This window comes from Anabrus simplex, chromosome 5 (genome assembly GCF_040414725.1).
Source record: "Anabrus simplex isolate iqAnaSimp1 chromosome 5, ASM4041472v1, whole genome shotgun sequence".
Classification (NCBI taxonomy): Eukaryota; Metazoa; Arthropoda; class Insecta; order Orthoptera; family Tettigoniidae; genus Anabrus; species Anabrus simplex.
In genome coordinates, this window is record NC_090269.1 from 142,827,640 (window position 1) to 142,841,916 (window position 14,277).

General features: G+C 39.8%; 1 protein-coding gene across 1 annotated transcript in view; it reads right to left on the bottom strand.

Annotated features, from left to right (window-relative positions):
- Nucleotides 1-212: 212 nt before the first annotated feature.
- LOC136874703 (zinc finger protein 708) overlaps nt 213-14,277 on the bottom strand; it is a 60,711-nt gene continuing 46,646 nt past the window's right edge. Inside the window, exon 5 of the mRNA XM_067148351.2 lies at nt 213-1,784. Coding sequence (XP_067004452.2) covers nt 815-1,784 — 970 coding nt within the window. The 3' untranslated portion in view covers nt 213-814. The remainder of the gene's footprint in view (nt 1,785-14,277) is intronic.

Consider the following 14,277-nt stretch of genomic DNA (forward strand, 5'->3'; position numbering starts at 1 on the left):
AGGGGGCGCGCAATCAATAAACAGTGGTCTGCACTTAGGCAGTCCCACATGTGGCTTATTCAACATCAGCTGCTTACCTCGTATTTCATTAAATAACTTCACTATGAATTTGGAAATTACTTAGTAGAATAAATGTTTTTATTGATCAAATTTCAAAGTAATTATTCTAATTAATTATTCTCTGTAAATGTTTTTAAATTTAATTTCCCATATATATTACCTTGAAGTATGAGATATTCTTTGCTGTTATGCATCACCAGAAAAACCTTTCTTCAAATGAGCTAAAATATCAATTTTAATTTGGTAATAATCCCATGCTCATAATGCACATTTAATTTACTAATTATGTAATTAAATAGGGACTTTTTATTCTAACAGATGTGTCCATCTCTTGTTATGATTATTATATCATTAACGTAGATTTCGAGCGTATCTAAAGAATTTACCATGTGTCCCGGGAGCATTCTATTAATTAATAATAAACAATAATAAGTCTGGATTGGCATTAAGTTCATTTCATCAGTTTGATTTTGATGTGATCCATGAACTTGTAACTCACTTTGTGGATTATTCAAACTTTCTGTCCAACTAGTTGGTGGCCGAGTGTAGTTTTACAAGCTCGAAAGTACAATTCTGTGGCTCATTATGTACTATTTTATCTTACTACCTATTTATGGTGACTATGTTTGCCTCTAGGGTGACCTGTTGTACGTCATTCCATTTAACACCTTACAGGCAATCTGGACGTTTGTTACAATGGACACTGTGAACGATAATTCCGCCGAGTAAAGATTCCATTGGATTCTTCAAACTATTATGGCTTTTCTGAAGTATGAATCAGCATGTGGCTTTGGAGGCTACATGGCCGAGCAAACGTACTGCTGCACTCCTTACACTTGTGCGGCCTTTCTCCAGTATGAATTAACACATGTCTTCGGAGATCACTTCGCCGAACAAAAGCTTTATTGCATTCTTTACAAGGAAACGGCCTCACTCCAGTATGAATAGCAATGTGAGTTTGGAGTCTACTTCGATGAGCAAACGTACTACCACATTCATCACACCGGTATGGCCTCTCTCCAGTGTGTTTTAGCATATGATTACGCAGATCACGTCCACGACTAAACCGCATATTACATTCTGCGCACTGAAAAGGCTTTTTCCCTGTGTGAAGTGCCATGTGGGCATGGAGACTACCTCGTTGAGCAAACGTACTACTGCATTCCTCACAGTGGTACGGCCTTTCCCCTGTATGAACAACCATATGAGCACGGAGATTACTTCCTTCAACAAACGTACTATCGCATTCATCACATTGGTACGGCTTTTGACCGGTATGATTTGAAATATGGTTTCGGAGATCACGTCGCCGAAAAAACGCCTTATTGCATTCAGCACACTGGTAGGGCCTATCTCCGGAATGACGGCGCATGTGTACTTTCAGGCTACTACGTTTAGTAAACGTATTATTGCATTCGTTACAGGGAAAAGGCCATTCTGAAGTATGATTTAACGTGTGCTTACGGAGGTCACATCGCCGAACAAATGCCTTGTTACATTCCTCACACCGGAACATTGCATTTTGACTATGAATTACCATATGCTTCCGAAGAGTGTTTTGTAGCTTGAACGAACTTTTGCAAAATTCACACCGATAAGGTCTATCTCGAGTATGATGGACCATGTGGGCTTGTAGACTACTGCTTTGCGAAAACGTACTCTTGCATTGCTTACATTGGTGCGCTCGTTCTCCACTGAACATGATCAATTCTACATTCTCCACCCTGAAACATACGCAAAATAAATTAACAATTTTAAGGAACGGAACACAATTACAACTGTACGAGGAAAGGCAAAACTGTTATCAATACATTTATCATGTAACATCACAGGACAAAAAAAGTCTCACCCCTGAAAAAATCATTGCAAGCAACAATTAATACTACATAACACTTCCTCTGGACTTGATAACTTCCTTGATTCAGTTAGCGAGTCAACAAGGTCGTGAACGTACTTCGCATGTAGGCTAAGCCATTCGCCGACGATTTGGTCACGCAATTCCAAAAAAATTGCGGGGATGCTGATGTCGGCGTTTTACCTGCTGTTCCTACACGCCCCACATACTTGCAATGGGGTCGAAGTCAGGTGATTTTTCAGGCCAATCAAGATGTAATACTGTGGCGGAGTGTTCACAAAACCAGTCACATACTGTATGCATCCATCCCGATGAACTTCGCTGCCATCTTGAAAACTCAGGTTATCAATAGCATACTAATCATGCAGAAGTTTACCGAAAGGCAACTCTTGATCATCCAGAATTTTAAAATAAACAAGCTGGTTCAAGTTAATGTTCACCTCAGTAAGCGGGGCCGATCCATCATATAAAAAGCACCCCCAAAATTTCACCGACCAACCTCTGGCTTGAACCTGACCTTGCACAAATCAAGGATATATGGCCCATTTGGACTTCGGTGCACTTGACGACGTGCGTCACTTAATACAGGAAAATAAGTGTTTCATCAGACCAAATTACGTTCCGCCAGTCAGCCATTTTTGGCGGGTTTGGAAGCGATTTTGATTCATTAGTCGTGAAACACATATCCGGTCCCTCTAAGACAAGGCCTTTCTCCGACCACAATTCTGACGTCGTGTTTCATGGCCACGTGTAGTACACCACTGCTTGTAGACACGTTGAACACCTTCTGCGAAACACGGGCACGGCCAAACAAGATTGTCCCTTTTTGCCAATCTGTCACATCATTACATCTGCCCATGAGGACATACACTGTCCACTTAAAACATCAATGACTTAATGATCGCTACTGCTTTACGCTTACAAAGCGGCAGTGCGCAGACGGTTGAGCATGGGACTAGTTCGCTACGCCATCTGTACTGGCTCCATCTGTGCGTGCGCACTAGAGTGACCTTTTTTTTATCCGGGATGAACCCATGAACCCAGAGGTACCTGCCATTAAGCCAATTGCTGTATCTGATTCAATGTCGTACTTGAGCAAATCGGTAGATGCTCACTAATGTTACTTTTGGATGCATCAACATTCTCACACTAGCTTCTAAATGTCTAGAACATGATAGCGCGATCAGTGATATTTCCACGTGCAGCGGTAGGGTTATCTAGAATATCAGCCCTTACCTGGAATATTAGAAAACGAGAGCCTATGGACATCTCCACTGGTGGTGAATCCTTGTCCTTCAAGACATTGCCAATGACTGTCTTACATATATTTGTTTTCAGACCGATTTGCTGCAAAGGAATGAAAGGTAGGTAGATCGATAACATTTATCTGGCGTTAGAAGCAACACATACGCAATTAGGAAACATGACTGGTATGACAAACAGGCAGGAAGGTAATTAAATGAAGAGGTCAAGGCTAAGATAGGTATAAACTCCACGGACACCTAGCAAGGGTCTCCATGATTTGAGTCATTTAGCTGATTGATTGCATTCATGATTTAGTGGATTCAAACCCCAATATCGGCAGGCACAAAAGTGGTATTCCGCAGTTTTCTATCTTCAAATCAGGAGAAAGTTACGGCCAAGGAGACTTTCTTCCCACTCCTAGTCATAAGATCTGTCTGATTTGGTGAAAGAAATTGTAAACTATGCAAAAACCGGAGCGGTCACATGGGGCACACAGAAGAGGTAGAGTTAAGTGACTAGCCATGGAGGGTAAGAGAAACAACAGACAATCTAATGATGGTTGTTAGGCTCAGCCTTTAATGGTTTAAAGATAAAAGTTTAGAAAATACAGTAAAAAAGGTAGCTGTACAAAAGATTATGGAGGTGCTAAGTTATTTAACAAAGGTTTGCACACTTAACACTTAAAGCCTTACGATTCTAAAATAAATACGCATGCCATTTTCATCTGGTTTGTAGCAATTTCAGTTACGTGGAGATGTCTATTTTTTTATGGTACACTTATTTTACTTATTTATGAACAAACAGGCTTTCCGCCCCATTACATGTTCACAAAGCAATAAGACACAATATTAATAATTATAATAAAAAATAATAATAATAAAAATAATAATAAAATAATGATAATAATAATATAATAATAATAATAATAATAACTAAATACATAATAATATAATAATGATAATAGAGATAATAGGAATAAATAATAACAAAAATGATAACAATTCTGTAGCAGTCCTCGGCTCGAGGATCCAGCAAACTCATCACTTGTCCTTATGCCTACAGCAACTTTCGTCACATTCATTTTCCCTGACATACTCCCGATCAATACCAAAACATCGACAGTCAGCACTTACATTCTAACCAGCCATAACCCAAACAAAAGTCCTCCACGTTCACAACAATAAATAACACAATCCTAACCCAGCAGAAAATCATAATAACTTACAATCAAATTTCAACACTGGTCTCCCTCCACACTTACCTTAAATACCACTCTTATTTCAATGCATTACTACCTCTCATGTTGCAACTTGCCCATTATTTAGCCATGCTTGATCTCATTTTAAAACCCAAGCCATGCTCAGCATTACATTTGCTATCGCAACCACCACTCATTACGTGTCCTTGTGGATTCAGCACTACGTCATCTTCATTGTCCTCTAACTTACTCTCTGTCCAAACCATAACAACCAACATTCCGCACTCGCCCTTCAATCCATCATACACTACATTTACCAACCCGCACTTAATACAATCATCTCTCCAACTCCAAAAGTTTCAGCAATAAATTAAACCATCTCATTACCAAACCATCTTCGCCTATACCAACACTTCTCCCACACCACATTTTGTTTCAATCGATAAATCTAAAATAATTCAGCAATAAATAAACCATCTACATACAAACTCCCGGATTCAGATACCACCTCTTACCCACAATTTCCATTCCCGATCCACCTCATATACCTTCCACAATACACCACTAAATCTAAATTTACAACATCTCAGATTTACAAAGATAACACCGCTTAACACCGCTTCTCACCATATTTCAACCATAGTCCTCAATAACTGCGACCATTTTATACCACCACTTCTCCAACACCTCATTTCAGCAATATGACACATCTTAACTTAATCGTATCTAGATACCAGGCCATCTTCACCTTAAACTACCAAACACTCATATACCATCTCTTCACCAACACCACATTCCAATCTCTACCATCCAAAACTCTTGTCCCTCATAACACTCACTTAGTTAGCATTACATAAACCTCCTACCTAACCAAAAGCTAATACAGCTCCCTTCAATACCAACACATCGCTTCATATACCACCTCTCAATCTCATACCACACTATCATGCTATCCTCTCTCTTATATACATCAACAATAAATATACCACTTCACCATTGCCACATTTCAGTCTTCACAAATAATTACCATCATAACCTAATAAATTTACAGTGAATAACAATTACTGACATATCATAAAACTTACCAATCAGCGTCAACTCCAAATATCACAATAAATATATCACTTCACCCTTACCACGTCTCAGCCTTCACAAATTATTTACCATATTTCAGCCTTCACAAATAGTTACCATCATAACCTAATAAAATTACAATGAATAACAATTACTGACATATCATAAAACAAACAGACCATGCCCTCCTGTCCTCTTGCCTAACTCCCCTAACTAAATACTCAGTCCCTATATACACTAAACCATTAAAATTTTAACCTACTCTCTCCTTCCCTTATAGAGATAACTATTCTACCCCCCTATTCCCCTGCCCACCCTCTAACTCACTCTCCTTCATTTTACTCTCGCAGGCCTTTTTTGTCGCACAAAAATACCTGTTCAATTCACCCCCTTTTTCCCATTGTTTAAGAATCCATCTCAGTATTGCGTTCTCATCCCCTCTCCCCAGTATTTCCCGATGCTCGGCACTCAATAATCCATGTCTTAACCCCCTCGTTCCCTCACAGTCTCTTAGCAAGTGAAACTCATCATTCACATCTCCACAAAGTACACACCTTGTCTTATCCCTGCCCTGTAACCAGCCCTTATTCCTTGGCAGACCTAAAAGCCACCACATCATCCCATATCTATTTGACCTATCGACGTATCTAATATTCAACCCTGCTATCTCCTCTATTTTCGTCAAAACACTCAGCGAATTTCTTAGTCTGCTTTCCCCCAATAATTTCTGCCTATGGATATCCCTAATTCTCCTTTCCAGTATTTTCATCCCTCTCACTTCTGTCTTTGACCAAACCTCCCCCCACAGGTGCCCTAATCCTATCCTCTCTAAATACCCTTTTATTTTTTCTAACCATCCACCCTTATACATGCTCTTAAATTGCTGTACATATGCAGCCTGTAAAACTCTCCCACCTTCCTGTCTTTTTAAATTCATCCAATATCTAACTATTCTTTTCACACCCTCTGATTCCAAATCCTCCCCACACATTAATTCCGCCCCTACATTTGCTGTACACCTCGGTAAGCCCATCACTAACTTAGCAAAACTACTAACAATCTTTCTTAGTTCCTCTCTTTTTTCATCCAGCCCCCAAACTTCTGCTCCGTATAATACCCTCCCCACTATTACCGACCTGAACACGAGTCTCAGTGTTTTGTAACTGATCCCCGGGAACTTGAGTAGCAAATTTCTGACTGAGGCTAAGGCTGCCAAGCCTCTATATTTCATTCTTTTGATCTGGTCATTCCAAGTTCCTTTATCATTAAAAATAACTCCTAGATATTCCAGCTTCCTTACCTGTTCCAATCTTTCTCCCTGTATTACCCAATTCCCTTCAATCTTTCTTCTTTTGTTCACCTGTACTATCAATATTTTAGACTTATTTCCATTAATTTTCAATCCCCATTTCCTCGCAAATAGCATCACTGACTCTAAGGCCCTATTCATCGCCCCTGAAGTTAACGTCATCAATAACACATCATCCGCAAATATCAGTCCTGGCACTTCCACACCATTAATTACCGGTACAGCCCAATTTCCTGCCCCAAACCCCTCTAAAATATCGTTTATAAATAAAATAAACAGTATGGGCGATAACTTGCAACCTTGTTTCAAACCCACCTTGGACTCCAATGGTCCACTCATTCTCCCTTCTCCCAATTTTACACAAAACCTGACATCCCTGTATATTCCTTCCACTGCCCTCAACATCTTCTCCGAAATCCCTAGCCTACCTAATTTCTCTCGTAGGGCCTCTCTATTTACCTTATCAAAAGCTTTCTCAAAATCTATTGCTGCTACATAAACCGTACTTCTATTCATATTCTTATACTTTTCTAAAATAGTCTTTACTATCATTATATTATCCACTGTTCTTTTCTTTTTCCTAAATCCCCCTTGGTAATCTGTCAAAATTCCATTTTCTTCCGCCCACCCACTTATTCTGTTCGCTAGCACCCCAGTATATATTTTACTCAGAGAATCCAGCAGAGATATACCCCTATAACTGTTCACATCGTTCCTACTACCCTTTCCCTTGTATATAGGGCATATAATTCCTGTTTCCCATTCCCTAGGGTAATTTCCTCCCTCGAATATCCTATTGAATAGTTTCACCATGCCCTCTATCATTATCTCATTTTTACTAATTTCCTTCCAAAACTTATTATTTATACCATTACACCCCCCGGCCGACTTCGCTCTGGCTCTGCTTATCACTCCCCGGATTTCCTCTCTTGTGATTTCTTTATCCAAGTCATAAATTGCCACTCCCCTATTACTCCAAATTACTTCTTCTCCCGAACCTCTCAATCTATCACCCCCCTTTTTTCCTAGTAACTCCTCGAAGTGCCTGACCCATTGCACTTCCTCAATACTCGTTCTCTCCATATTCCTTCCACCCTTAATAATTCTATTAATCTTATCCCAGACTCTCTCAAAATTGTTAGTCTTGCAGTCATTATTTATGGCTTCCATTTGTTCCTCTAACCACGTCTTTTTTGTCTCAGAAATTTTCTTTTTATACTCCTTCCTCAATCTACAGAAAAACTCCCTTTCTTGGCTTCCACCTTTCCTTCTATATTCTCCTAAAGCGTCCATCACCCTCCTCCGCAATCCTTCACACTCCCTATTAAACCATTCTTCTCCCTCTTTCTTATTTCCTTTTCTAGCTTTCACCTTCTGCGCTATCATCTTTATTGGATGTAGCAACAATTCCAAGGCTTTATCAGTATCATTCTCTTCTAACGCCCCTTCCCACCCAAATTTCAGAAGATGTAACTGCTCCTTTACTACCCTATTCCAATCCCGGCCCACCTTCTCTGTCCATTTGTACTTATTATAACCCCTCCCTCGTTTATCCTTTGTCTCATTTTCCTTCATTGTACGCTTCTCTACCTCTCTTTTCAGCATAACCCTCACCGGGAAATGGTGTGACTCAATCCAATCTCCTATTTCCATACTTACAACTTCCCCAATCATCCCTTCCGAGCTCAGAACCATATCTATCACACTACCCCCTTTCTCCGTAACATATGTCAATTTCCCCGTCCTGTCACCCTCTATCCACCCATTCAGAATATACAAGTTTCCCACAGCACACATCTCTAGGAGCTTCTCTCCATAACTATTTGTAATTTTGTCCTCACTCCTTCTGCTTTCTAACAAACACATTCCATCCTCCTTACTATAAATTGGGCTCTGTTCTCCTATTCTCGCGTTCCAATCCCCAAATAACAACATATCCTCCTCCCCTGGATACATTCCCCTTATCCTACCAATATCCACCAATAACTCTTCAAAAAAATATTTATTTGCATATTCTGAATTACTAGGATGGCAGTAAACAAAAGCTAGATTTATTTTCTTCCTCCGTCCCTCTCTCTCTCCCAAATTCAATCTCAGCCATATGGTTTCCATCATATCGGTCTCTATATCCTCTACTCTTTCACTAATTTCTTCCCTAATTAGAACTATCATCCCTCCTGGTGCTCGTCCCTTATTCCTCTCTTTTCTTCTATATTTATATTTTATCTCAAACCCCTTCCATGCAATCTCCCTCCCTGTTTCCAACCACGTCTCTAAGAGTGCCACAACATCGAAACTTTCAATTACTTCCCTAACTTTCTTGTTTCCTAATTTGCTCCTTACTCCTTCAATATTCACACATCCTATCTTCCAAAATTGTTATAACTTTCCCTCCCTCCCTTCTAGGTCTCCCACTCTATTCTTACTTCTAGTATTTATCGACCTCTCTCCCTCTGTATCCTCCATCCCTTTACGTACTTTTCCCCATATGTCTTTTAAGCTCTTACTCCTGACTTTACTCATAAGTTTTTTACCTTCTTGTCTATCTGTCTCCTCTTGACCTTTCTTTTTCGCTACACCACTGCACCCTGCACTCACCTCTTCTTGCTGCTCACCCCCACTCTCTCCCTCACTATTTTGGACTTCTGAATCCATCTCCCTTTGTCCTTTCTTACTCACTGCACCACTACACTCTCCTCTCCCCGTTTCTTGCGGTCCACTCTCACCGTCCACTTCACTATCTTGGTCTTCTGTCTCCCGGCTGCACTGCCCATTCTCTTCCGAGATGCCCTGCTCTCCTGCCACGTCCCTCCTCCTCTTCTTTTCTTCTTTCTTCTTCCCATCTTGTCTTGACCTCTCACCACTCTCAGCCCTCTCGTTTTCGTCCATTTCCTTTAGCTTAGAAACTGAATGAACTCTGACCCATCGCCCGTTCGTCACCTCCAACCTCAGACCTCTTATTCGGGCCTTTAGCCCCTGGTTCCTCGCTCTCCAAAGGTGCCTATTCAAGATCTTCGCGTTTTCACTTCCTTCTCTTCCCATGTCTCCTTTCACCCCTATTTTCCGCCCTTGTAAATTCTTGCTGTTTCTTAACACAGAATCTGCCATTAGGGTTGAGAGCAATGTAACCCTAATTGGCCTCCGACCTTTGATTCTACCAACTCTCTCTACATCATCAATGTCTACCTCACTAAAGTTTACCTTCATAACATCCCGTATAGCTTCCACCACCTTAAATATCAGCTCAATCTTGCTCTCTCTCGCCCCTTCCTCAATTCCATATAAAAATATGGCTTTTTTCAATCTCTCCTGCCTGTACCCCTCCGCTTCTTTCTTCATCTTCATCACCTCGTCTTTCAGATGCTTCACTTCCCCTCTCAATAACTCAATTTCTTTCTCGTTATTGACCACTCTCCTGCTCGATTCCTCTGTCTTCGTTTCAAGCCATTTCTTCATGTTCCCTATCTCCCTTCTCTGCTCCTCCATCATGTCCTTTATTTCCTGCACCTTATCCCATTGACACTTTTCCTGCATCACTTCACTTACAACCATCCTGAGTGCGGCCAAATCCTCTGTGCTATATTTTCCACTGGTATTTGGGCCTGGGTTTACTTCCACCCCCCCCAATAACCAGTAACACTGCTATCACTGTCACCACCAGCACCGCTTCACTCATTTTCAATCCGTCCGTCACCAATCCATTCCTGACCTCCTTCTTCTGCCTTGCCTGCCATTTCCCAATAGCGGCCCGGTACTGTTCAATGCCAACCATGTTTACAGCACGCACTTCGCTACGCAACCTCTCTCCTCGACTGCTCGAGCTAGACTGTTGGAGATGTCTATTTGAATAGATGAAACACAAGTAATTCTCAGTTTAATAATAATAATACTTTAAAGTTCCTTCAAATCCCATCAATCGTAAGAGACTGGCTGTCTGAATTCTTCCCCATGTAAGTTCATAGACATGCTGAAAACCAATGACATGGAATTTTTTATTTTAATCCCTCTGAAAACTCAAGCAGTAATTCTACTTCTAATAATCAATATCCTTCAATTTTCAAAATAGTCTGGTATAGATTTGTAATTTCAGTTTTGTCATGTAATAAGCTTCCTTCTGAATTAAAACTGGAACATGCTAGCATAAAGTTGCAAGAGACAGGGGTGTCCTATGCTCCTGTGCTTAGCTGAAGACTTGACAATGTAAGTGGGAAGAAGAAATGCAGAAGACTGATGATGCAATGAAAAAAGGGAAAGTCTTGTTTCACAGGTCAGTGTCCACCCTGGCATAACAGAAGGAATTTTCGTGAGGAAGAAGGGAAGGCTACACCGAAAGCTGTCCATAAAATGCCTTGACTGTGAGAAAGACACATTGAGGGAGTTGTGCCTTGTGGGGTAAAGGACAATTACATCATGTTTGTGTTAAATGAACAATGCAGAAAAGAACCCAATATTGAAAATCATGGTCTGGAAATCCCTTCTAGTCAACTGTAGAATACTTTGATGCCCACCACAGAAGAAAGATTTTGTAGCAAAGCTAAGTAAATGCACAGTTTATGTGCATATATGTACACGATCCATTTCACTAAAATAATTCTACATTTGTTCATTCATTTATGTTACTGAAGAAGGCATGGTAACTAACATACATTATTCTGTTTACATTTGTGAGGTGAGTTGCAGCAGAAGAGACAAAAACCACCTTAAAATTAATTAAAATATAAATTCTTTCTGTGTAACGCTAATTTTTTAGATGTTTTATGTGGTGTGTAGTAGAGCTCCATGTTAAAACCCAGAATTAGCAAGATAATTAGCAAACAGGACCGGTAAGTGTGTGTCAATAATTACACGAGACAACTGACATCAAGGTCTAACAAAAACAAGTCCATTAAAGTGTAAATAAGCGTGTAATGGATTTTAAAACTAATTCTGTTAAACAGGACCCAGTGCCAGTAAGGCTGCCAACATTAACGACCATGCCAATGAAAACCTGCCTTCCCTCTGTTCTAAATTCAAAGACTTCCGTCAGTACATCTCAGAGGAAATTTCTTGTGTAAAGGAGGAGCTATTAGTTATGCAAGAGCGTCTTGACCACCTCAAAGCCCAGGCCGACAAAGCTGAATGATACAATAGGTGGAACTGTCTTCAAAGGCACCAAACTCTTACTTATGGTATAAATCTACTGACACAAGGCTGAGGTACTTGACAGCCTTGAAACACCCTCGGACTAACCATGATGAAATCTGCCAAGTTGGCATCAGACAGCAAGCGCCTCAGCACTCAGCCCTGCAGGGGTAAACTGCAGAAGACGATCCCTGATAGGATAAGGAACATAGCAAGTCATATGGACATGTCAGGAATGCACAGGTTCTATGCTACAGACAATTCGCTTAATTCATTCACCATTGCTGTACAGTACGATGGAGTTCACAACATGCTGCCATGAGGCCATGCAACTCGACTTCCTAGCGCAATCCATCATCAGGGCAGATGTTAATGAGATGCCTCCACACAGTAATGAGAAGTGAGCTGATGCATCTTCATTTAGCAGCCTCATAATAATTTCACCACTAGCAGGCAAGGCAAGGTCACCCACAGGATGTTAAGATATGGTGTTGCAGAAGGATGACTAGTCCCTAGAGGCAGTCACCAATAATCGCTGCCCACACACTGAGGGTGAATCGGGGTTGCCATCATACTTTAGGGATTCTGAATTGCCCACAGGAGAGTGTTGCAAAGACTGATGATATCCAGTTCAACAAACAAGCAACAAAATTTCTGTGAGGAAAGTCGGTTGGTAATTTGGATATTTGGCAAATGACATGTGTATTGGCAGTTTTTATGAAGAATGTTCCATATGATTGTCTGGCATACCCCAAGCTGGCAGTCCAGCTGCATGGTGATAATACAGAGTTGCCCGTTCCCGTAAACGAGCCTGTCTAACACAAATGGCAAAATACAGTTGATAACATTTTGCGTAGGGTATATTGATTAAAGGAGGAATCCACCTTTACAATACAACTGATATTCAGAAATAATATACTATTAAATCTTTAACATTTCGGAACATGTTTTGACCCGTAAGTACGGACAAGGGTAGGTAGCTGACGAAGATTAATTATAAGACCCCCAATGTTCAGACATGTTAAATTGGCCATAAGAAGTATAAAATCAGGCATGCACAAAGTAGGTACACTGTAGGGTTTCAGAGTCCTTTTTGTCAAGACAAACTGTAAGGAGCAACTAGTATTATAAATAATTAACAATTTCTATTAAAATAGGACAGAATAAAAAGTCTGAAGAAAACACATTAAAAGTAATCTTGAGGTCTTCTCTATGAGGCATCATATAAGCATAATGTTTTCTGTTGCGGTTAAATATTACAGTAAAATTAACGTTAATAAATGTAGGGGGAATGCCTTTTTCTGTAAGTGAGGCCTCCGGAATCATAGCAGAATTTATACAGGCAACCTTGAGGACTCCAAAACCATTAACGTCATATATGTAGAAAATATTTTTGTTATAATTATTGATCAATGAATTATGAGTAGTTCTGCAGTTATAAATGAAATCTGCTCCTCAGACCCCTATATTAAATTCACTTTGGAAAATGAGATTAAAAACTCACTTAATTTTCTTGATAAAACAGTGAGAAGAAACAATAATACACTCTACTTCAAAATTTTCAGAAAAAACACACAAATCGTTAATACCATTAAACAAGACTCTCTTCATCTTGGAGCCTATAAGAGAGCACCTATTTTCCAGGTTAGTCGACATGGCTTACAATATTCCCATGTCATATGAAGTCTTCAAAAAAAGAAATTAATACCATCCATGATATTCCATAACGTAATGGATGTAGTAATCATATTTTAAATAAAATAATCAACAAAGTCAACAGCAAACTAACTAGTACACTCATCAGAGATACAAAAACCAAAGAATTAGTTAATTTCACTTCCACCAGTACAACATTTTCCAAATTATTAATAATTTCGAAAAACATAATTTAAATATTTCTTTCAAAACTAAAGTAATAAAAAAAGGATTATTTAATTGAGGAATTTACAAGCTCAAATACAGTCAGCGGAAAGCTTCATATGTAGATCAGACAGGAAGAAGCTTTTTAATCCACTACTAAGACCATGTGAATGCCAAAAGACACTTTACAATTTCAGCAATGGACTCTTATAAGTGAAATGGCAACCAGTGCTTAGTAGCGTGTGTTTCAGTCTCCAGGTTTATCAGTGATTTGAAGTGTAAGATCGGCATTTACGTGTGGAACTTTCAACTAAGTGATAAGTAAAACTACCGTGCTACGAATAGCCAGTTCAAAGTGTATCACAAGTAATTAAGAACATAATCCTTCTTGTAAATAGCCATGCTAGGGAAAGGAATGGTAGCAACAACAGACAGCCGAGTGAAGTGTGCCCTACAGGAAGCTCTCAGAGACAAGGAAACATTCGCCACGCTAGCAAACATCATACAAGACCAGGTAACCAGGGCTGTTATAGACCAACTTAAAGCTACGATAGA